At 41.9% G+C, this 22,355-nt stretch overlaps 1 protein-coding gene across 2 annotated transcripts in view; it reads right to left on the bottom strand.

Moving 5' to 3' along the window:
- LOC130708465 (stimulated by retinoic acid gene 6 protein-like) overlaps nucleotides 1-22,355 on the bottom strand; it is a 72,160-nt gene that overhangs the window by 8,972 nt on the left and 40,833 nt on the right. For both annotated transcript variants that reach the window (XM_057548947.1, XM_057548948.1), the window contains exons 7-16: nucleotides 20,991-21,119; nucleotides 16,766-16,836; nucleotides 15,248-15,359; nucleotides 12,725-12,878; nucleotides 7,087-7,162; nucleotides 3,892-3,973; nucleotides 3,525-3,573; nucleotides 2,951-3,068; nucleotides 1,740-1,859; nucleotides 336-499 (exon numbers count right to left, since the gene is read on the bottom strand). In XM_057548947.1, coding sequence (XP_057404930.1) covers nucleotides 336-499; nucleotides 1,740-1,859; nucleotides 2,951-3,068; nucleotides 3,525-3,573; nucleotides 3,892-3,973; nucleotides 7,087-7,162; nucleotides 12,725-12,878; nucleotides 15,248-15,359; nucleotides 16,766-16,836; nucleotides 20,991-21,119 — 1,075 coding nt within the window. The remainder of the gene's footprint in view (nucleotides 1-335; nucleotides 500-1,739; nucleotides 1,860-2,950; nucleotides 3,069-3,524; nucleotides 3,574-3,891; nucleotides 3,974-7,086; nucleotides 7,163-12,724; nucleotides 12,879-15,247; nucleotides 15,360-16,765; nucleotides 16,837-20,990; nucleotides 21,120-22,355) is intronic.

Genomic DNA, 22,355 nt, shown 5'->3' with positions numbered 1-22,355 from the left:
CAGAGATGTGTTTTCTCAAAATTTTCAGAGCCATGCATTCACAAATTACCTTCTAACTGTTCAGATAGAATTCCGCTACCTCTTACTGCCCTTCATTCTACCTCAAAGGTCTGTCAAACATGCAAGTTATTTGATAGCCTGAATTCCCTTCTGACCATTGGGCTGAATAGTTTTGTTTTGTTTTGTTTTGTTTTTCTATTCAGCTTTATAGCCTCCATGGGAAGATAAACTCTAAGCATAAGTGAAGAGTATGAACTCAGGCCTCTGGTACCCGACTTCCAGGCAGCTTCTGCAAAAGTACAAGACCAACGCTCCCCAGATGCATGGCCACGTACCCATGTCTGCTCTCTCACAGCCACTCTGCAGAATGGTCCTGTCGATGCGGGCGATCAGCCACGTGCCCAGGATGCAGCTGATGAGAAGCCTGGAGAGGCAGGCGCCCAGGCCCAGCAGCACGTTGTAGAAGAACAGAAAGTAGTTGAAGTTGTGGAATGCTCTCCTGCAAACAAAAGCAGGCGGAGGGGCAGCACCTTTCAGTATGAGAAGATGGCTACGCAGGTGGGCTCAGGGGCCCCCCAGACCTGTGGTCAAAGCCTACGTCTCCCATCTCCTAGCTGTGTGACCTTGTGCTGTTAGCAGGAGCTGACTGTCCCCACTTCGCAGATGATGTGAGGACTGGCTCAGAAACAGTGTAGAGGGTGCTGAGCCCAGGGCAGGCTGAGTGTGAGTGGGGACTGTAAACCTCACGTGGCTACAGCTGGGTTTGTGGTTACGGCAGAGGGTGTGGCTTTCCCACTGTCCACTGCAACAGTGACCTGCCCCCAGCTAGAACTGCTCCAAGTCCTCCAGATGAAATTTCTCAAATGACCACCTGATCACGTGGTCGGTCTCCCATTGCCTATGGGATGAAGCCCAAACACTGCATATGAATTCTGGGGTCCTCTCTGAGAGGGGCTTTTCTGGCATTACCACTTTGTACCTCCTTCCTGTCCCTCACCATCTAAGGCCACTGCATGGCCACAATATTGGATTCTCACTCTTCTCCCAACGCATCCTGCCCTTTCATGGCTTCCTGCCTGCATCGGTGCAGCGGGGGCTGCAGCCATGCCATCTCCTCATCTCTGCCTGTAGGAATCTTACCGTCCCACCGACCTCAGCTCAAACGTCCCGCCTGCAGCTGAAAGAGAACCCCCGCCTCTCCTCCACCCCCCGCCTCTCCTTCTTCGTTACTCATGTTTCTCTTGTAATGCTTTCACACCCTCTGGACTCTACCGTCCCTATATGTCTGTGTCTGTCGGCTCCAGATCACCGTGAGCACATCACAGGCAGATTGTGTGGGGTATCTCTTTATCCTCAGTGTCCGTGTTGTTTCCTCCATGAGTGAACAGCTTTGAATGAATGAACTAGAAAGGATTACCCATGGGTCAGGCACTATTGTTCTAAGTTCATATTTTAATACATTTCAGCCTCAGAACACCTCTCTGATGTATGCACAATTATTTGTAAAATGAGGAAGTGGAGGTTCATAGATATTTAGTAAGGTCACACAAGGTCACAAAGCTCATAAGGGGCAGAGCCAAGATTTGGCCACAGGCAGTTAGGCCCCAGTTCTGAACCACTGCCCCTCACCCTCTCAGAGAGTGTAGAGTCCACCCAGGAACCTGCCAAGGGTGAAAAGGAAGGAACGAGACTGCTGAGGCCAAAGCCCTACAATGCCCCGCTCCCTTCTCTGCCCTCACCTGTTGTTGAGAGCCAAGGGCTTCTGCTTGTCAGCTGTTCCCATCTTTGGTTGCAGGAAGAAGCTGGCGGCAATCCATACCTGCAGGACCATGAGGCCCAGGACGATGGATATGGTGAGGCTGAAACACAGGGTGAGACCATCCTGAGGTGGCCTTGTCCACTCTTCCCAAGCCCATCTCGAATGCCCCTTGATAGAGAGAAGAGAGATGCTGACTGCCTGCCAGACCAACAGTAGCTTGAGCTCTGCCCTTTATGCCTATAGAGCATTCTCCTGCCCACTGTGCAGATGAGAAAACTGAGGCTCACAAAGGGCAGATGACTTTCTCAAAGCTGCATCATCAGGTCTGCTGGCTCCAGACCAGAACTCCAGGATTTAATTATGTCTTTTTGTTGAGGGGTGGCAGCTGGGCTGAGTGGTTTAACAGCATAGGAATCAAAGAAAGGATGGGGTTTTTAGAAGAGCTCATGAAGGCCACAGGAGAGTGGACAGGGCAGGTTCTGCCCCAGACTCACAGGAGGCTCTAGGTGAGTTTGGAACAAAGGAGCTCAGAGCAGGGAGGTTCCCAGAGGGCACCACGCCCTGTGTTTGCATTCTCTGAGTGGCAGTGTGGGGTGGTGGTTTAAAGAGGCTTTGGTTTCAGATTGCCCAGCTCCCAGTCCTGCCTCCTCCCCTGGGACAAACTGCCCAGCCTCTCTGTGCCTCTGTTTCCTCATCTGAAAAAAGGGAGCTAATGTAAGTCCCAACCTCAAAGAGTTCTTAAGAGAAAAGATGCGTACTGAATTCTCAATAATGTCAGCATTCACTTTTACTTTCTATATAGGTAAACTGAGGCTCAGAGAGGCACTTAAAAGCCACACATCTGATCTAAAACCCAAGCTCAGATTTCCTCTCTCCTTCCACTATACTGTCCTTTCTCTCACTTCACCTCCCTGAACCTCAATCTTCCCACCTATAAAATGGACACATATGTATCTCCCACAGACACAATTGTGAGGACCCCATTGAACAGTGAGAGTGGAAACATTTTGTAAACTGTGAGGTTCTCATCACAATGAGTTGCTATTTTAGCCCATCCTTGGGTCAGAGCTGAGAGCATGGGTCCAGGGATTGGTGAGAGCCCAGCAGGGAAGGGGTATTTCAAACAGCAGCTGTGAGGGCCCACCAGCTCCCAGGCCCTGGGCAGTGACAGGAAGCCCACCGAGCACTTACATCCCGATGCCCAGTCCTCGGAGCATCTCCAGGGCCTGACTGTGGATGACAGGTAGCACCAGGCTGTACATGATCACTAGGCCACACAGGCTCTGCATCACGTGGATGATGAGGTAGCCTGTGGGCCAAGGGAGCCGGTGGTCACTCAAGGCCCTTCAGGATCCAGTCACACAGGTCCCTCCCTGCAGTCTCCCCTCTAGCCTCCTCCCAACCGAAGGTCCTGGCACTCTTACTTGCGCTGTTTCTTCTGCCTGGCATGACCGCTGACCTGCTCACCCTGCCAGGTGAAGTTCTAACATCAACTCCACTAGAAAGGCTTCCTGCCCTGTCCTGGGTGTGGACAGTCACTTCCTCCTCTGGTCACCCCCGCCCTTAGCATATACACCCCATGGGCACAGGACAGGTGGTGACGATGACCTACACGAATGTGTGCTTCTCACTCCTTCCGGAAGGTCTCTCAAGGAAGAGCTGGGGCCACTTCTGCCCTACGTCTCTCCTCCCTACCCACAGCCAGGACTCTGCAGGTGCCCAGGGAATGTGTATTGAATTGAATGGGTCATGTGAGGGCACTTACCCCACAGAATATAAGCTATCTGCCAGCCAGAGTACCTTGCAATGGCCACCTGAGATTTAGAAAGAAAAAAGGGTCTGAGAGGGGAGACATGTTGATTACCTCTAACACGTGTCCAGCATCCTTGTCTCATTTGAGGGTCACCCACCAACCCACCAAGGCAGATGTCATGATTGTCCTCATTTTACAGATGAGGAAACTGAGGGCTGGATGGGGACAGTGGCTGTCCCGAGTCACCCAGCAGCAGAACATACTAGAATTGAGGACTCTGGACCCCCAGCCCAGAGCTCTTCCTCTCCCCCTACCCCCGTCTGAGGTGCAGGAGAGCAGGTTTTGGCCTCGGAGCAGAGAGAGGCCTCTGTAGACTTACCACACTCTCTGACGAGGAAGGATTATGGAACTTCAGAGGGAGAAAGTGTTTATCTCCTGCCCACAACCTCTTCATTTGCTTTCTAAAGAAAAAGTGGGAGTTAGTAATGCTCATGACCAGGGCTTAAAAATCATTTTTTAATACTTTTTTTGAAAATTGAGATATAATTGACATATAACATGATATTATTTCAGGTGTACAATATAATAATTCGATATTTGTATATATTGTGAAATGATCACAGTAAGTCTTGTTAATATCTGTCACTGCGCACAGTTACAAAAATTTTTTTCTTGTGATGAGAACTTTTAATCTACTCTCTTAGAAACTTTCAAATATTCACTATTTTTTAACTATAGTCGCCATGCTGTACATTACATCCCTATGAGTTATTTATTTTATAACTGAAAGTTTGCGCTTTTTGATGCCATTCACCCATTTCACCCCCCCCCACCTCACCTCTGGTAGCCACCAATCTGTTCTATGAGTTTAGTTTTAGTTTTGTTTTGTTTAGAGTCCATATATGAGTGAAATCATATGGTATTTGTCTTTCTCCATCTGACTTATTTCACTTAGCATAATGTCCTCAAGGTCATAAATGCTGTCACAAATGACAAGATTTCATTCTTTTTTATGGCTGAGTAGTATTCTGGTGTGTGTTTGTGTGTGTGTGTGTGTGTGTGTGTGTGTGTAGTCCACATCTTCTTTACCCATTCACCCATCCATGGACACTTAGGTTGCTTCCATATCTTGGCTACTGTAAATAATGCTGCAGAGAACACTGGGGTGCATGTATCTTTTTAAATTATTGTTTCCACTTTTTTGGATATATGCCCAGGAGTGGGATTGCTGGATCATATGGTAGCTCTATTTTTAATTTTTTGAGGAGCCTCCATACTATTTTCATAGTGGCTGTACCAATTTACCTTCCCACCAACAGTGTAGGAGGGTTCCCTTTTCTCCACATCCTTGTCAACACTTATCTCTTGTCTTTTTGGTAATAGCCATTCTGAGAGATGTGAGGTGACATCTCATTGTGGTTTTGATTTGCATTTCCCTGATGATTTAAAAATCTTAAACTTAATATATTTTGTAAAAATAGCATATAGCTACCTAATCTCAATGGTGACTGAATGTGATAGTTGAGACTGTATGTGTGGCTTTTAGTTTCTTTAGCTTGCTCTGTTTTCTTATTTTCTCTACAATGAATGTACATTACCTGTATAATATTATTTCAAAACAGGTAAAAAAATTTTAACGATAGCCCCCCACTTAAAACAACATAAAATGAAATGAAAAAGAAGCCACAATTCCTCACAATCCCAGCACCCAAAGAAATCACTGTGTGCTTTTCCCATGTGCCCGCCTCAGGCTGGCCCTTTGCCTAAAGATTAGGTTGGCATACTTTTGTTCACAGTCCACATTCACACCTGTATCTTCCTTTTTTCTTAACATCCCATTCCAGCAATTTCCAGGTTATTTTGCAATTTCATCACCACTGAATTGAGAAGACTTAGTATGAAATAAAGAATGTAAGTATCTCATTAATAGTTTGCATATTTATTACATAATGAAATGATGATATTTGAGTTATGCTGGGTTAAATAACATATATTATTAAATTATTTTCACCTCTCCTTTAACTTTTTTAAATAGTGTCTATTAGAAAATGCAAAATTGTATCTGTGGCTTTCATTGTGTTTCTGTTTGGCAGTACCAGAGTAGGGTGTGCAACCAGGAATACAAACATGCACAGATATATTTGCAGAGAAAATTTCTGGGAGGATGCACAGAAAATGAATAACAGTGCTTAGCTCTTGGGCAACAATTTGGGGCCTGATGGGAAGAAGACTTACTTTCCACTAAATATTTTTGTAACTTTTTTTAAAAACACAAGCCTGTAGGTAGATTGTCATAATTATAAGAAAAATAACAATACTGGCACAGTGCTAGTGCTGTCCAAAGGGTGCTTTCTCATCCATTATTTCCTCTGCCCCATGGTCCTGTAAAGGAGGCAGGGCGGGGATTATCACTCCTGGGTGACAGGTGTGGGAGGGAAGGGCCAGCCTGGACGGGAAGGAGGCCTCCCCACCACAGGTGCCTTCTTGTCCTTGTGCCCTCAGCTACCCTCCACCCACATCCATGCAGCCAGCTCTGCATTGTGGTTGTTCCTGGTTGTGGTCAAATGCCTCAGTGAATATCTCCCAGCCACTTGTAGGCTAATGAAGGAAGGAGCAGACATATCCCTACATCAGGCAGGGAAAGGGTAAGCAGCAGTGTCCAGTCCACCCACAGAGCCCAGGGAGAAGAAAGCAGAGAGAGGGAGCAAGGCAGGGCTGGGATGGAGTGCTGGGGCTCTTTGTGCCAGGAGAGTCTTCACTTAGATGTCATCTGCAGGAGACCCAACCTTTGGGTAGCCAGATGGGGAGGATGTAAAAGCAGGATGCTCTGCAGGGGCGGGAATTGGCCCTGGGCTTCCTGTGAGTGAGTGGGTTACTGTGAACTAGAGACTGAGACAGAGAAAGAGAGAGAGAGAGAGAGAGCGCGCGTGCGAGAGAGAGGCATAGCGAGAGGCAGAGACAAAGGCAGAGAAATGGAGAGAAAAGGGAGCAATAGATACCTAAATTCAACTTCCGTCTGCATGCAAATGCCAGCTACATACTGAAGGCCATCCCCTCCTCCTGTGTTGCTGTTCTTGAGACTGATGCCCCTGGTTCCCTTGTCCCAACCTCCTGTGAGGTCCCCTTGAGCCAGATTCACCTGCTGGGAGCCCAGTGTGATTAGTCCTGGAGAGCAGGGCGGGTCTAACACCTAGTAGCACTGCAGAAGTGTACAAGAAATGACAAGGTCAGAAGGGGCCAGAAGACAAGATCAGCTGCTAATAGCCTGGCTAAAGTTATTTTGTTGAGTCTCGCCTGCTCAGCAGTGAACATGGAGATGAAAGTACCGCTTAGGGTTTTGCTGAAAACCAAAAGAAGACTCTAATCACAATGTCAAGCTTATAGTGGGAGCTCAAATCAATAGTTTTTTGTTTGTTTTTGTCTTTTACTACCAATAGGTATGGTTGTCCCTAGACCCTATATATACTGCTGTTCCCAATTTGGACACTGCTGGCACTGCTTGGGGATTCTGAGAAAAGTCTGTCAGATGCTTTCCTGGCTGAAGACACACAAATGACTCCTAGAACCCTCTTACCTGTAACACGCCAAGATGTGAAACAGGTAGCTCACACACGTGAGGGAGGCAGGCAAGATGGTCACCACCCAGACTCCTGAAACAGAAAAGGTGATACGAGAGGCCTCAGAAGATGAACCAGAAACTATTTTTAAAATGCAGAGGGGGGCTTCCCTGGTGGCGCACTGGTTGAGAATCTGCCTGCCAATGCAGGGGACACGGGTTCGAGCCCTGGTCTGGGAAGATCCCACATGCCGCGGAGCAACTAGGCCAGTGAGCCACAACTACTGAGCCTGCGTGTCTGGAGCCTGTGCTCCGCAACAAGAGAGGCCGCGACAGTGAGAGGCCCGCGCACCGCGATGAAGAGTGGTCCCAGCTCGCCGCAACTAGAGAAAGCCCTCGCACAGAAACGAAGACCCAACACAGCCAAAAATAAATAAATAAATAAATAAAAATTAAAAAAAAAAATGCAGAGGGAATTAATTCCCTGGTGGTCCAGTGGTTAGGACTCCGCACTTTCACTGCTGAGGGTCTGGGTTCAATCCCTGGTCGGGGAACTAAAATGCAGAAACTCACAACAGAAAGGTTTGGGCAAAATATACTGTACTTCCTTTAACACACCTCTTGTGCAAATAACGTTTTGCTTATTTTCTGTTTCATTTTAGCCATACACCCTCGATATCCTTTATTTCCTGCGTATTTATAATTTCCTTTGGTATTAATATTTTCAATCTACAGTGAGTAATAGAAAAAGAAAATTATGGCGCATACACATTGTAGGTAGCCTCCAGCCTAGTAAAACATCATTAATTCTTGTACTTCCAATCTCCGCTTTTTGGGGGATGGTTATCCACCCCCAATAAACAGTCACCTTGTGCAACGGTAACTGGAATCAGGGTCTTGACTATTCATTCATCCATCTTTCAGTATGTTTTCAATATTTCGTACCTAATTTGCTTTCAGAATGATTCTGTGTGCTTGTGAGAGAGGGATGGAGACAGAGGGAAGGAAGTAAAAGCTTCTGTATAAGCCGATTCTCAATAGGTACAGAAAAGGCATTCAAAAGAATCCAACACCTCTTTATAATTCAAATCACTTCATAAACTAGAAATAGAAGGGAATTTCCTCAATTGGATAAAAAGCATCTGCAAAAAACCCACAGCTAACATCATACTTAATTGGTGAAAACCAGACTGCTTTCCCCATCAGTTCAAGAATAAGAAAATCAATGTCTGCTCTTGCCAATTCTATCCAACATTGTACTGGAGGGTCTAGCCAGGGCAGTTAGGCAAGAAAATGCATCCAGACTGCAAGGGAAGAAATAAACTATCTCTATTCACCAACAACATGTTCCTATATATAGAAAATCCTAAGGAATAAATAAACAAACAAAGTAAAATGGATTAATAAATGAGTTCAGCAAGGTTGTAAGACACAAGACCAATATACAAAAGTCTATTGTATTGCTATACACGACCAACAAATAATATGAAAATGAAGTAAAAAACAACTGCATTTGCAATAGTATCACAAAGAATAAAATACTTAAGAATAAATTTAGTAAAAGAAGTATACAACTTGTACACTTAAAACTACAAAAGCTTGTTGAACGAAATTAAAGAAGACCTAAATTAATGGAAAAACATATCACTTTTATGTATTGGTGTTCTTTGTGAACATGGCAATATTCCCTAAATTGATCTACAAATTCAAACCAATCCCTGTCAAAATTCCAATGTCATTTTTGTATAAATTGACAAGCTAATCCTAAAATTCATATAAAAATGAAGCGACCCAGAATAGGCTATACAACCTTGAAAAAGAAGAACAAAATTGCAGGACTCACATTTCTTGAGCTACAGTAAAAAGACAGTGTGATACTGCCATAAAGATAGACAAATAGACCAATGGAATAAATTGAGAATCCAGAATTAAACCCCTATTTGTCAATGTATTTTCAACAAGGATGACAAGACAATTCAATGGGGAAGGAATATGCCTATTAACAAATAGTGCAGGGGAAACTGATATTCACATGTAAAACAATGAAGTTAGAACCTTACCTCATACCGTACACAAAAATGAAATCAAAATGGATCATACACTCAATGTAACAGCTAAAATGATAAAAGTCTCAGAAGAAAATATGAGAGTAAATCTTTGTGACCTTGGGTTAGACAATGGTTTCTTAGACATGCACAAGTGATAAAAAAGATATATTAGACCGCATTAGAATTAAAAGCATTTGTGTTTCAAAGGACACCATCAAAAAAGTGAAAAAGCAACCCACAGAATGGAAGAAATTATTTGTAAATTATATCTCTTGTAAGGGATGTGTATATAGAATACACAAAGAACTCTTACAGCTCAATAATAGACAAATAACCCAATTTTAAAATGGGCAAAGAATCTCAGTAGCCATTACTCAAAGAAGATGTACAAATGGTCAATAAGTACATGAAAAGATGCTTAACATCATTAGCCATCAGGGAAATGAAAATCAAAACCGCAACACACCCCCGATGTTCATAGCAGCACTATTTACAATAGCCAAGACACAGAAGCAACCTAAGTGTCCAATGACAGATGAATGGATAAAGAAGATGTGGTATATACATACAACGGAGTATTACTTAGCCATAAAAAATAATGAAATAATGCCATTTGCAGCAACATGGATGGACCTAGAGATTATCACACTAAGTGAAGTAAGTCAGAGAAAAACAAATATAATATGATATCACTTATATGTGGAATCTTAAAAAATGATACAAATGAACTTATTTACAAAACAGGAACAGAATCATAGACATAGAAAACAAACTTATGGTTACCAAAGGCGGGGGGGGGGCGGGAGGAAGAGGGATAAATTATGAATTTGGGATTAACAGATACACACTACTATATTTAAAATAGATTAAAAAAAAACAAGGGCCTACAGTATAGCACAGGGAACCATAGTCAATATCTTGTAATAACCTATAATAGAAAAGAATCAAAAATAATATATATGTGTGTATATATATATATATATATATATATATATATCCGAATCACTTTGCTGTATACCTGAAACATTATAAATCAATTATACTTCAATTTAAAAAAAATACAATGCGATACCACTTCATACTTACTAAATGGCTATAATAAAAAATACAGATATGAACAAATGTTGCTGAAGATACAGAAGCTGGACCCCTCATACATTGGTGATGGGAATACATGGTGATGAAGCTGCTTTTGAAAATGGTCTGGCAATTCCCCCAAAAGCTTAAACATAATTACCACATGATCCAGAATTCCACTCCTAAGTATATACCCAAGATATATAAAAATATATGAAAAACTTGTAGATGAATGTTCACAGCAGTATTATTCATAATAACCAAAAGTTGAAACAACCCAAATTTGCATCAACAAATATATAAATACAATATTGTATATTCATACAACAGAATAAAATTCAGCAATAAAAAAGAATGAAGCTGAGACACATGCTATGATATAGATGAACCTTATAAATATCTTGCTATGTGAAAGAAGCCAATCAAAAAAGACCACGTATTGTACGATTCTATTTATATAAGATGTCCAGAATAGGCAAATCTATAGAGCCAGAAAATAGTGGCCTGGGAGAGTTGAGAAATGGGGAGTGACTGAAAGTGGTCGTGATTTCTTTTAGGGTGATGAAAATATTCTAAATTTGACTGTGGTGATGGGTGCATAAATTTCAAAATACTAAAAACCATTGAATTGTACACTTTAAATGAGTGAATTGTATGGTATATGAGTTATATCTTCATAAAGCTGTTTTTAAAAAGAAGGAAAAAGAAAGCGATTTCCATTCCTTTCAAGTTTCAGGTGTGTCTTTATCAGCATCACCAGGACTAGGCAACTGCTCTATCCCAAACCTCCACCAACACAAAGGATGCGGGTAAATCACCATAAATCTCACCCCAGGGGATGCAGGGGACACATCCTTGGAAGGACAGGATGGAAGGAGTCTGGCCACAAGAAGAGTGAGTGCAGACTTTTTCCAGCCAGCAGCAAGAACATGACTGCACACCTTTAATTTAATGCCTTTATCATCCCAAAGGTGAAGCATGTTCAGCCTAAGAGTCTCTCTTGGAAAGAGGGTAGCTGTTTAAAGCTGGAAGAGATTGAGACAGAGTGAAAATGTTATATACTGATTCTTAAAGTGTCTAAACGTGAGAAATATATCAAAGAGGAGATAAAACATGAGTGAATATGGTGATATACTCACTACAATTCACCCAGACCAAGTAACTGAGGTTAGCATTAAAAAGTTGCCCAAAACAGGGGTAGAAATGTGAATTTTCAGAAGTATGACTTAAAACAAGTATTATTAAATCAAACATTAGAATATGCTCGCTGAGTGTATAGGAAGGGACTCATCAGCCAGAACATTAAAGATGAATAAAGTGTTCAAGGGCAACAAAAAAAGTATGGTAATATGGAAGAAGCAGTACCCACCTTAGTGTAACCTTCTATGTCATGTATGTGTAAGAGAATTTTCCTCAAATAATTCACAGTAGATCTATTCCCCTCTGGTTTTGATATTCTACTAGCTTGTGAGTCTTAAGTGAAAATATTATTTGCATCACCTGTTTCATGGCTTAAGGAACATATGGTAATTTACAGCCATTAAATGTCAGAGCTACAAAGGCTTTTGGAAACCATGTGGTATCCTCATCCCAGTCCCATTTTAAAGATGAGGAAACTGAGGCCACGAGAAGGGACCTGACTTGTCCAATGACAGAGTTTATCTTGACATCTTGTCCAGGTCCTTTCTCAACAAGGAATAGTGAAGAACTTTCCTTCCTTCATGGGCAATGGACATATAATTAGAGTATGTCATTTTCAAAGAAAGCTACTATTTTAAGGTAAAGTGACTGTTATGGACAGAATGTGTGTGTCTCCCACCCCCCGCAAAATTCATGTGTTGAAACCCTAATCCCCAGTGTGATGGTATTTGGAAATGGAGCCTTTGGGAGGTGATTAGATCATGAGGGTGGAGCCCTCATGATGGAATTAGTGCCCTATAAGAAGATACATGAGAGTTTGCTTCCTCTCCCTATTCTCCCTCCAGTATGTGAGGACACAAAGAGAGGGTGGCCATCTGCAAGTCAGGAAACAGACCCTCCCCAGACACCAGGCCTGCTAGCACCCTCAACTTCCCAGTCTCCAGAACTGTGAGAAATAAATGTTTGTTTTTATACCACACAGTCTATGGTAATTTGTTATAGCAACCTGAACTAAGCAGAAATTAAATTTGAATGATATAAGTAAACTTTTCATATAATAATAAAGTCAAGGCCCACTGTTTTATCTTTTCCAAAGTGAAAAAAATATGATGATTTTAGTTGTTTCCACTGGCATCAAACAAAATAGGCTATGTGAGATTAGAAAATTATCAGGGCATGTTCAATTCAGCCCCAAATAGGTTCTAACAAAATGGCCTGTGTCCTGACCCCTTTTTCCTTCGAGTCAACCCAGGGAGGCATACAGCAATTGTAACACAGGTAATATCAAGATCAGCAGCAATAATCACTATAGGTGTGCACCTGCCACAAGTCACAAGTCCCTCTCTGTTTCCTACACAGGCAGCAGGAACAAAGGTGGAGGATGGTTTTACCTTTGGTGACGTTAATCAGCTCTTTCACCTTCAGGAGGACTGGGGTCAGCGTCCCTGTCTGGTTCATGGAGGCAACGTAGTTCTCCAATTCGCCTTCAAACACATCCAGCTCATCTCTCACATACACGAACATGCAGAACTCAATGACAATGAACTGGGGACACAGAGCAAATGTTTCAAGGTCTCACCTGAGTCCAGCTCAGTATATGAATAACATATGGGTCTCTCTTTGGTTTTGAGGTCAAAACTCTTTGAAGCTCAAAACTCATCTGCAATAGACTCTGGACACTTGCTCTACTGAGATGAATGGGATTGTGACTTCTTTGGAGACAGAAGTCACCCCAAACTCTGTTCTTCACACAACAGCATATAAGAGTAGGCCCCACAAGGGCTCAAAGAACTCTTCAAACATTAATTAAATCAGAGTGAAATAATTAAAACAGAGTGAACTTTGAATAAGGGGTGACCCTGGGGACAATTCCAGACACTTCTCACTGTTCCCCTTCTTGTATCTTGGCAATGACCAAATTGGAGGAGGTGCTGTTTCCTGTATGCATGTCATGCTTGCTCCGCTCCTATCATCCTGTCATCCTGCCCTCATGCCCCCATCATCATGCCATTGCTTCTAGAGTCCCTGACGCCATTTTACTTCATCAACCAAACTGAATGTGTAGCTCAAATGCTGCTATTTTCAGGCAGGTTCTCAGTCCAGAGTAATTCACTAAATTTCCAAAGCACTTTTACCTTTTCTTTTTCTCTAGTTAGACGGCAGTACTTCATACCATATCTTATCTTCTTGTCTTAGACCATGGGCTACTCTCAGGCCAAGACTCTGTTGAATCAGCTCTCTTCTCTCTTCCAGGTCTTAGTATAGTGTTTGGCATAGAGTAGACAACCAATAATGATTTAATAAACACAATAACACAGAGTGATCTACCCACTGCTGCAGAGAATTCTAGCTAGTTGTCCATTAAAATCTCTTCTCCCCTTTTTTGGGCGCAGGCTGGACTACATTTGCCAGCCTCCCTTGAGTTAGATGTGGGCACATAACAAGGTTCTTGTCACTGGAAAAAGAGTGGAAGGAATGTGTGCTGGGTCCATATGGCCTTTGAAAACCTCTCACATGCATTTCGCCACCTGCTTTCTCCTTCTGCTGACTGGATGCAGGTGGTGAGGGTGCTCAGGGGTGATGAAGGCACACGATGGAGAAACTAGTTATGGAACAAACACGTGGAAGACTGCTACCTCCCAAACCTGAACACTCACTCAACACTGTTAGGTGGGCAAAAATATATTCAGTGTTGTCAGTGAAATTTGTGGGTTTATGTGGTTACTTAGGTTACTTCATCATAACCTAATATATTCACTTAAAACTTAATCACAGGATTAGTTTATATAGGTATCATCCTAGTACATTTAAAATGAGCAGAAGACAATTTGGCCATTTTTATCCCGCCATATGACCCTGCTTTTGACTCAGACATTTTACCTCAGATAACAATGACCACGTGAAATGCTTTGATTCTGCACTTTATTGACTTCCTGTTTTCAATTTCATAGGTTTCTGCTCTAGTTTTTATTACATCTATTCTTCTGCTTACTTTGCATTTTAATTTGCTCTTTTTTGTTTGTTCATTTCCTAAGGTGAAAGCTTAGACGATTGATTTAAGATCTTTCTTCACATTTAATATATACATTCAATGCTATAAATTTCCCTCTAAGCACTGCTTTTGCTGCCTCCCACAAATTTTGATAAGTTGTGTTTTGATTTTCATCTGTTCAAAATGTTTTTAATTTCCCTTGATTTTTTTCTTTGGCTCATATGTTACTTAGAAGTACGTTGTTTTAATACCTACTACTTGCAGATTTTCCGTTATCTTTCTGTTATTGATTTTTAGTTTAATTCCACTTTGATCTGAGAGCAGACATTGTATAATTTCTATTCTTTTAAATTTATTAAGACGTGTTTTATGGTCCAGGATATAGTCTATCTTGTTGAATTTTCCATTTACTCTTGAGAAGAATGTGTATTCTACTGTTGTTGATGAAGTAGTCTTTGGATTTCCAAAATATCCAATTGATTGATGGCATCAATTACAGTTCAGATTTTCCTACCTTGGCACTGGTTGCCATGGGGTTTCTGCTCCATTCTGTGATGATCGTGTCTCTTCAATTTTAGGGGTAAAGGTTTGCTCCATGACCTCACTGTTCTTAGGGATCTAAGAAGAGTTGTTGATTCTTCAATTTGTTCAGATTTGTATTTGTTGTTAAGATGGAGTGGCATCTTGCAAGTTCTTTACGTGTGGAATTGGCAACTGGAAGTCTCCGTAAATAACTGGATTATATTTATTAGTAATATTCACCACATGAGTAAAAGTGTCCTTGGAGTCAAAATGGTGGGGTCAAAGAATTGTACTTCTTTGATTTACAGATACTCAATTTTGACCCAGCTTTTAAAGAACAACCCCTATCCTAGACCCACCCCATTTATAAAATAATAAAGGATTTGCTTGATCTACTTACAAGGTACAGGCAGATGAAAGCCAACACAGTGGTTCCAATCATCCTGCTTGGGAACTGAAAGTAGGGGTCCCACTCATATATCCTGTTTTGGAACCAAGACTTTTCTCTCTCTCTGTGAATGAATAAACATCAAGAGAAGACAGGTTGTGGCTGGTAAACAAATGTCTGATTCTTCTGAAAATAATATCATCTCCTCTTCTTCACCTTAGAGTATAGTGAAGAGAAAGAGCACTGGTAGATTCCACAGTTTTCATTCTCCCCTTATTCTTAAGAACAAAGACTCAGTTTTATTCAGTACAGCAATCTACCAAATAAAAGGCTATCGTTCCCGACCTCTCTTACAGCTAAGAGTGACCAAGACTAAACAAGCCAATTAGACATGACCAGAGATGTGGTGTGGGACTTTGGGGAGGCTGGTCAGGTGGAACTGACACAGCTGGGAGGATCCCCTTTGCCTTCATTCTTTTCTCCTGCCTGCCATCTGAAGGGCAGACACGGTGGCTGGCACAGGCTGGAGTCCCAGCATCTATCTTGGGCCACAGACAGCCTTCATGATGGAAACCACTACATTACTGGAACAGAAAGACAGACAATGGGTAAACTGTATGGTGGGCAGTCCAGGGTTAGTATGGACTACCTGCCTCCAGAATTCTTTTACATGAGAAAGAAATAAATCTCTCTCTTATTTGTGCCATGATTATTTTGCATTTTCTGCTATATGTAGCCAAATGTAACTCTAACCAAAGAACTAGTTTTGCCACTGTATGACCTTGGATTAGACATATCCCTTCTCTGGGAATATCCCCTTGTGCACAGTGGCAGTGGCAGGGGTAGGGTGACTTGAATGATCACTGAAGACCAGGTGTTCTTGCCTGGCCAAGAGCTATGTCCTCTTTTATTGGTAACAACATCTCAGTTTTTCTCTGGGAATCTACTCTTCCCCATCATCAGTCCTGGTGGTTAAGTGAGGCTGAACCACTTCCTAGTTCCCATGGTGAACATGTGACCCTGGTTTAACAATCAGTTTACTCCAATCACTTACTCACAGTAATTGGTTCTGGGATGCCATGTGGTCCAACTTGATCCAATGAAACACATTCATGGGAATTTTGTTTGAATTATTTGAAAGAAAACATTCTCTTCTCTATGAGCTTAAGACAGGAGGGTATAAGCTTAGAGATTCTGGGGGCCACCATGGGGAGGAAGCCTACCTAACTAAGGGTTTAACATAGGTAAAAGCAGAGCTGAGAGATGAGGGAAAGAGACCTAGTTCTGATTATATCAATCAAACCCCTGGATCCATCTGTGTCTGAAACTGGTGACCTCTAGGCTTTTTAATTATGTAAGGCCATAACTTTCCTGTTTCTCTTTAATCCCATTTGAGTTGAGTTTCTGTTATTAGCAAACAAGCGTCCTAAAACAGTGCTCTTCCAGTCATCTCCAGGTCTCTGACATTGTCAGGGCTCATCAACATTGGTGCAAACACCGAGGGGCGTGAACAAATATAACTGGGCTTACTGCAGGGGGCACTTCCTCAGGAGCTGTTTGACGTGCTCTGCCTGGTGAACTTCCAGGAAAGGCTTTTCTTCCTGTGAGAAAAGAGAGAGGTTGATGTTTTGGCTCACAGAGTCTTGTTAGGGCTTTGGTCTCTTTGAGGGGCTATCTCCATAGAGGCCAGGATTTTCGGTAAAACTTGCCATTCCCAGACACCCATCATTTATTGAAGAGACTGTAGGATCCCGTCTCCTGTTTACCAAGCACTTCTTTCATGAAATGCCAGAGGCCTGACCTTCCTTGACTCTTCTGCTTACTGCTTTACACCAGCCTTTGTTTTGTGAAGTCGATTTTTCCCTTTGAGATTTGGTGATTTCTCATCATAGTTCAAAACACTGTTTCAGAAATGAAACACCCAAAATCCCAGTGTTTTTATTTTTTATGAATAGGAATTTCTCTTGCTCATTTCTTATTTTGAAATGAACTTTAATAGTATGTTTTGAAATGTTTTCTCCAAGTGTAATGAGCTTTCCACAATAGTCATCTGTTTTGCCAATATATTGAATACATAAGTTTTACACACTGTGAGATGAAATCTTATATATTGCAGATGTTGCATAGAGTAAAAAAGACCTGGTTATAATTCTGACTCGTAAGTGACATCAGCAAGCTGGAGGAACAGGAGGTTCCAGTTCCCATATACCCTCAGATACACCAATTTTGACAACCACCCACAGGTGGGTGGCCCAAGTATCTACCTTGGAGGTTACAGCATTCTAGTTAAGCAAAAACTCCAAGAATAGATGCATTAAAGAGAACAAGAAGAACAGTTTCACTTTACCAACATCACACCTCCTCCAAAGTAGTATAGCTCAGGGCATAGAAAGAAGGCCCTCTTAGCTTGTAATTTCTCCCATGAGGGAAAATAAAAGTGAAGTGAGAGCCCAGCTTCCCCAGTCTTGGGGGACACTGCCCAACAGATCCATTCCTGTCTCACACTACCCAGAACACTGAGGGGATCAGCATGGCGGAATAGTCTGGGGAAAGCTAAGAGCAGGGAAATGGGGCAGGGGGTCAATGGGGTGGGGGAGTCCTTCTGGAGTCCTAGAAGGAACAGAGAAAGAGAAAAGGGCAGAAAGCTATATAAAGAAATAATGGGGGGACTTCCCTCATAGTCCAGTGGTAAATAATCCACATTCCAATGCAGGGAATGCAGGTTCGACCCCTGGTCAGGGAACTAAGATCCCACATGCCACGGCGCAACTAAGCCCGCATGCCACAACTATTGAGCTTGCACGCCTCAATGAGAGAGCCTACGTGCCGCAAACTACAGAGCCCACATGCTCTGGAGCCCACGCACCACAACTACTGAGTCCACGTGTCCTGGAGCCTGCACACCACAACTAGAGAGAGAAAACCTGCACGTCACAACTAGAGAGACGCCTGCACGCCGCAACTAGAGAGAAACCCGAGCAGACCACACGCCATAATGAAAAGATCCTGCATGCCTCAACAAAGATCCTGTGTGCTGTAACTAAGACCTGACGCAGCCAAAAAAAAAATAAATAAGGAAAATAAGTAATAAAATAAACAAATATTTTTTTAAAAAAAGAAATAATGAGGACTTCCCTGGTGGTCCAGTGGCTAAGACTCCGCGCTCCCAATGCAAGGGGCCTGGGTTCCATCCCTGGTCAGGGAACTAGATCCCACATGCCGCAACTAAGAGTTCACATGCCACAACTAAAGATTCTGCATGCTACAACTAAAAGATCCTGCACGCCACAACTAAAGACTCCACAGGCTGCAACAAAGATCTCACATGCTGCAACTAAGATCTGGTGCAGCCAAAAAATAAATAAATAAATAATTTTGGGGGGGAAAAAAAGAAATAATGGCAGAAAGTTTCCCTAATCTGGGGAGGAAAATGAACAGGCAGATCCACAAAGCCCCAAATAGATTGACTATCTAGAGGTCTTCACCAAGACACATTATAATTAAAATGTCAAAAGTCAATGACAAAGAGAGAATTTTTAAAGTACACGTACAAGGGAACCCGTTTAAATATATCACGGGATTTCTCGGCAGAATCCTTGCAGGCCAGGAGAAAGTGCGATGATATACTCAAAATGCAGAAAGAAAAAACCTGCCAATCAAGAATACGACTCTTGCCAAAACTGTCCTTTTCCAGGCAAACAAAAACTGAGGGAATTTATTACCACTAGACCTGCCTACAAAAAATCTTAAAGTGAGTTCTTCAAGTTGAAATAAAATGATGCTAATTAGCAACACAAAAACATATGGAAGTATAAAAATCACTAATAATGGTAAATATGTAGTCAAATTCAGAATACTCTAATACTGTAATGGTGCTGCATAAATCACTTTTAATTCTAGTATAAAAGTTAAAAGACGGGCTTCCCTGGTGGCGCAGTGGTTGAGAATCTGCCTGCCAATGCAGGGGACACGGGTTCGAGCCCTGGTCTGGGAAGATCCCACATGCCGCGGAGCAACTGGGCCCGTGAGCCACAATTACTGAGCCTGCGCGTCTGGAGCCTGTGCTCCGCAACAAGAGAGGCCGCGATAGTGAGAGGCCCGCGCACCGCGATGAAGAGTGGCCCTCCGCTTGCCACAACTAGAGAAAGCCCTCGCACAGAAACGAAGACCCAGCACAGCCATAAATAAATAAATAAATAAAAATAAAATGACTAATACTCTTTAAAAAAAAAAAAAAAGTTAAAAGACAAAAGTATTAAAAATAACTATAGCTACAATAATTTGTTAATGGTTGAACAATATAAAAAGTAGTAAACTGTGACATAAATCACATAAAATATTGGGGAGGAGAAGTAAAAGTATAGAGTTCTTCTATGCAATTGAAGTTTAACTGTTATCAACTTAAAATAGACTATTATAACCATAAAATGTTTTATTTAAGCCTCATGGTAAACACAAAGAAAAGCACCTGTATTCTACACACAAAAGATAAAGGAATCAAAGCGTACCTCTACAAAAAATCATCACATCACAAAGGAAGAAAGGAAGAAAGGAAGAAGGAATTACCAAACAGAAAACAATTAACAAAATGGCAATTTTAAGTCGTTATCTATCAATAATCACTTTAAGTGTAAATAGATTAAACTCTCCAATCAAAAGACACTGAGTGGCTAAGTGAATTTAAAAAAAAATTCCACATATAGATTATCTGCAAGAGACTCATTTTAGCCTTAAGGACACACATGGGCTGAAAGCAAAAGGATGGAAAAAGATATTTCATAAAAATGGTAACCAAAATAGAGCAGGGGCAGGGGGTGATACTTATGAGACAAAGTGGACTTTAAGTCAAAAACTATCACAAGAGACAAAGAAGGTCATTATATAATGACAAAGAGGTCAGTTCATCAAAATGATATAAAAATTGTAAACATATACACATACCTAATATCAGAGCACCTAAATATATAAAATAAATATTAACAGAACTGAAGGAAGAAATAAACAGCAACATAATAGTAGAGGACTTGAACACCACACTTTCAACAATGGATAGATAATTCCAGTCCGAAAATCAATAAGGAAACAGCTGACTAGAACAACACTATAGACCAAATGGACCAAACAGACATTTATAGAACATTCCATATAACAGCAGCAGAATACATATTCTTCTCAAGAACATTTTCCAGGATGGAGCATATGTTTGGCCACAAAACAAGTCTTAAACATAAGAGATTGAAATCATATCAGACATAATTTGACTACAAAAAGCTAGACGTTGATTAACAGGGGGAAAATTGGAAAATTCACAAACAATACACTCCTGAACAACCAATGGGTCAAAGAAAAAATCAAAAGGGAAATCAAAAATATCTTGAAGCAAATGAAAATAGAAATACAACATACAGAAACTTATGGGATGCAGCAAAAGCAGTTCTAAGAGGGCACTGTATAGCAGTAAATGCCTATATTAAGAAAAAAAGAAAGATCTCATGCAAACAACCTAACTCTTTACTTTGAGGAACTAGAAAAAGAAGCACAATGGGTAAGAGAGAGCCTCAACAACCAAATTCTCTGGGTTCCAGTTCTGGCTCTGCTATAGACTAGCTATGTGACCTTGAGCAATGCAACTGACATCTCTGGGTCCAAGTTTCCTAATACAGAATGGGAGAAGTAATAATAGTACCTACCTCACAAGGCTGTTGGAAAAACTTGACCTGTCAGGACACACACGGTATTTTTACTTAGTACTCACCATCTGGAGCTCCCAGCCCAGGTGGACCCTCAGAGACTTGACAAACATGTACAGGAAGCGGCCCAGAAGGAAGGCCAGGCAGAGCAGTGAGGGCCAGTAGAACATGACAGTCTCATACTTCCCCACAAACTGCAACAGAAGCAGACCATGGGGCGTGGGCTCTAGGTGGGGAAGGGCTAGGCCACTGGTGAGGCTGTGCACAGGAACCTGCCTGCCCCAGCCTGCTCCCACCAGGGCCCACTCTCTCAGAGCTTGGAGGTCAGCAGCCAATCCCTGCTCCCCCAGCCCCACATCATCAGAACAAGCAGTGGACTTGGAGTCCAGCAGCCCTGGACTTGAGTCTTAGCACCCCCATTTAATTTTATACAAAGGGCTCTCATGGCTTTTTTCTCATTAGGTATTAAATATTACTTTTGGAAAATACTCACAAGAGAGAGGAGGGTGAAAGAGAGAGAGAAGGGGGGAGAGAGAGAAGAGGAAGGGGAGGGGGTGGGGGAGAGGGAGAAGGAGAAGAAGAAAAGGAAAGAAGGAAGGAAGGAAGGAGGGGGGGAGGAGGAAGGAGGAAGGAGGGAGGGAGGGAGGGAGGGGGGGAAGGAGGAAGGAGGGAGGGAGAGCCCATAAGTGTCATCATTTTGGGAGCAACACAGGCTCCCAAGAGTAACAGGTCTCTCAAGATGGTGCTCATAGTTTTTCTATTTTTAGCTTCATTTTGATAAAAAATTTTTTTCACTGTTTTAAGACAAATCATATTGTTATGTATCTTTCACAATTTACTGGTTAGTTTCATTTTTTTATGTTTCCAGAGTATTTCTCCCTAAGAAGAAATCAGTTTTGATGTAGTGATGTTAGGGTGGGGGACAGACACATTCTGAGACGTGCGGGCCCGTTTCTTCATCCTCCTCTCCAACACATGCTTATATGTGAGACATAACCACCGTCAGTATTTCAGTGTCTTTCACCTTTATCTATACCCATATAGCTATATCTATTATAAGTAGAGATAGTACCAAATATATAGGTCTGTATATAGCGTAATCACTTCTCCACATGGTTACAAATTATTTGTGAACATTATTTTTAATGCTGCATAATAGTGCATTATTTAGATGAACCAAACTTTATCTAAACTTTCCCCTAATATTTGACATTTGAGACCCTTTCTAATGTCTCATTTTTATAAATAAAGTTTTCATAAATACATTTGAAAACATGAGAACAAATCTTCATTAATTCCTTAGTCTGGATTTCAGTCCCATGATCTTTAATTAGTAAGTCATGTTAGCCCCTGAACCTTGCTTTCTTACCAGTGAACTGGGAATGGCACTAACACACTGTCTGCAAAGTGTCCTGAGGATTCTCCGGTTA

The sequence above is a fragment of the Balaenoptera acutorostrata genome, chromosome 6 (assembly GCF_949987535.1).
Source record: "Balaenoptera acutorostrata chromosome 6, mBalAcu1.1, whole genome shotgun sequence".
In the NCBI taxonomy this organism is placed as follows: Eukaryota; Metazoa; Chordata; class Mammalia; order Artiodactyla; family Balaenopteridae; genus Balaenoptera; species Balaenoptera acutorostrata.
This window is presented reverse-complemented; position numbering and strand designations above follow the sequence as displayed.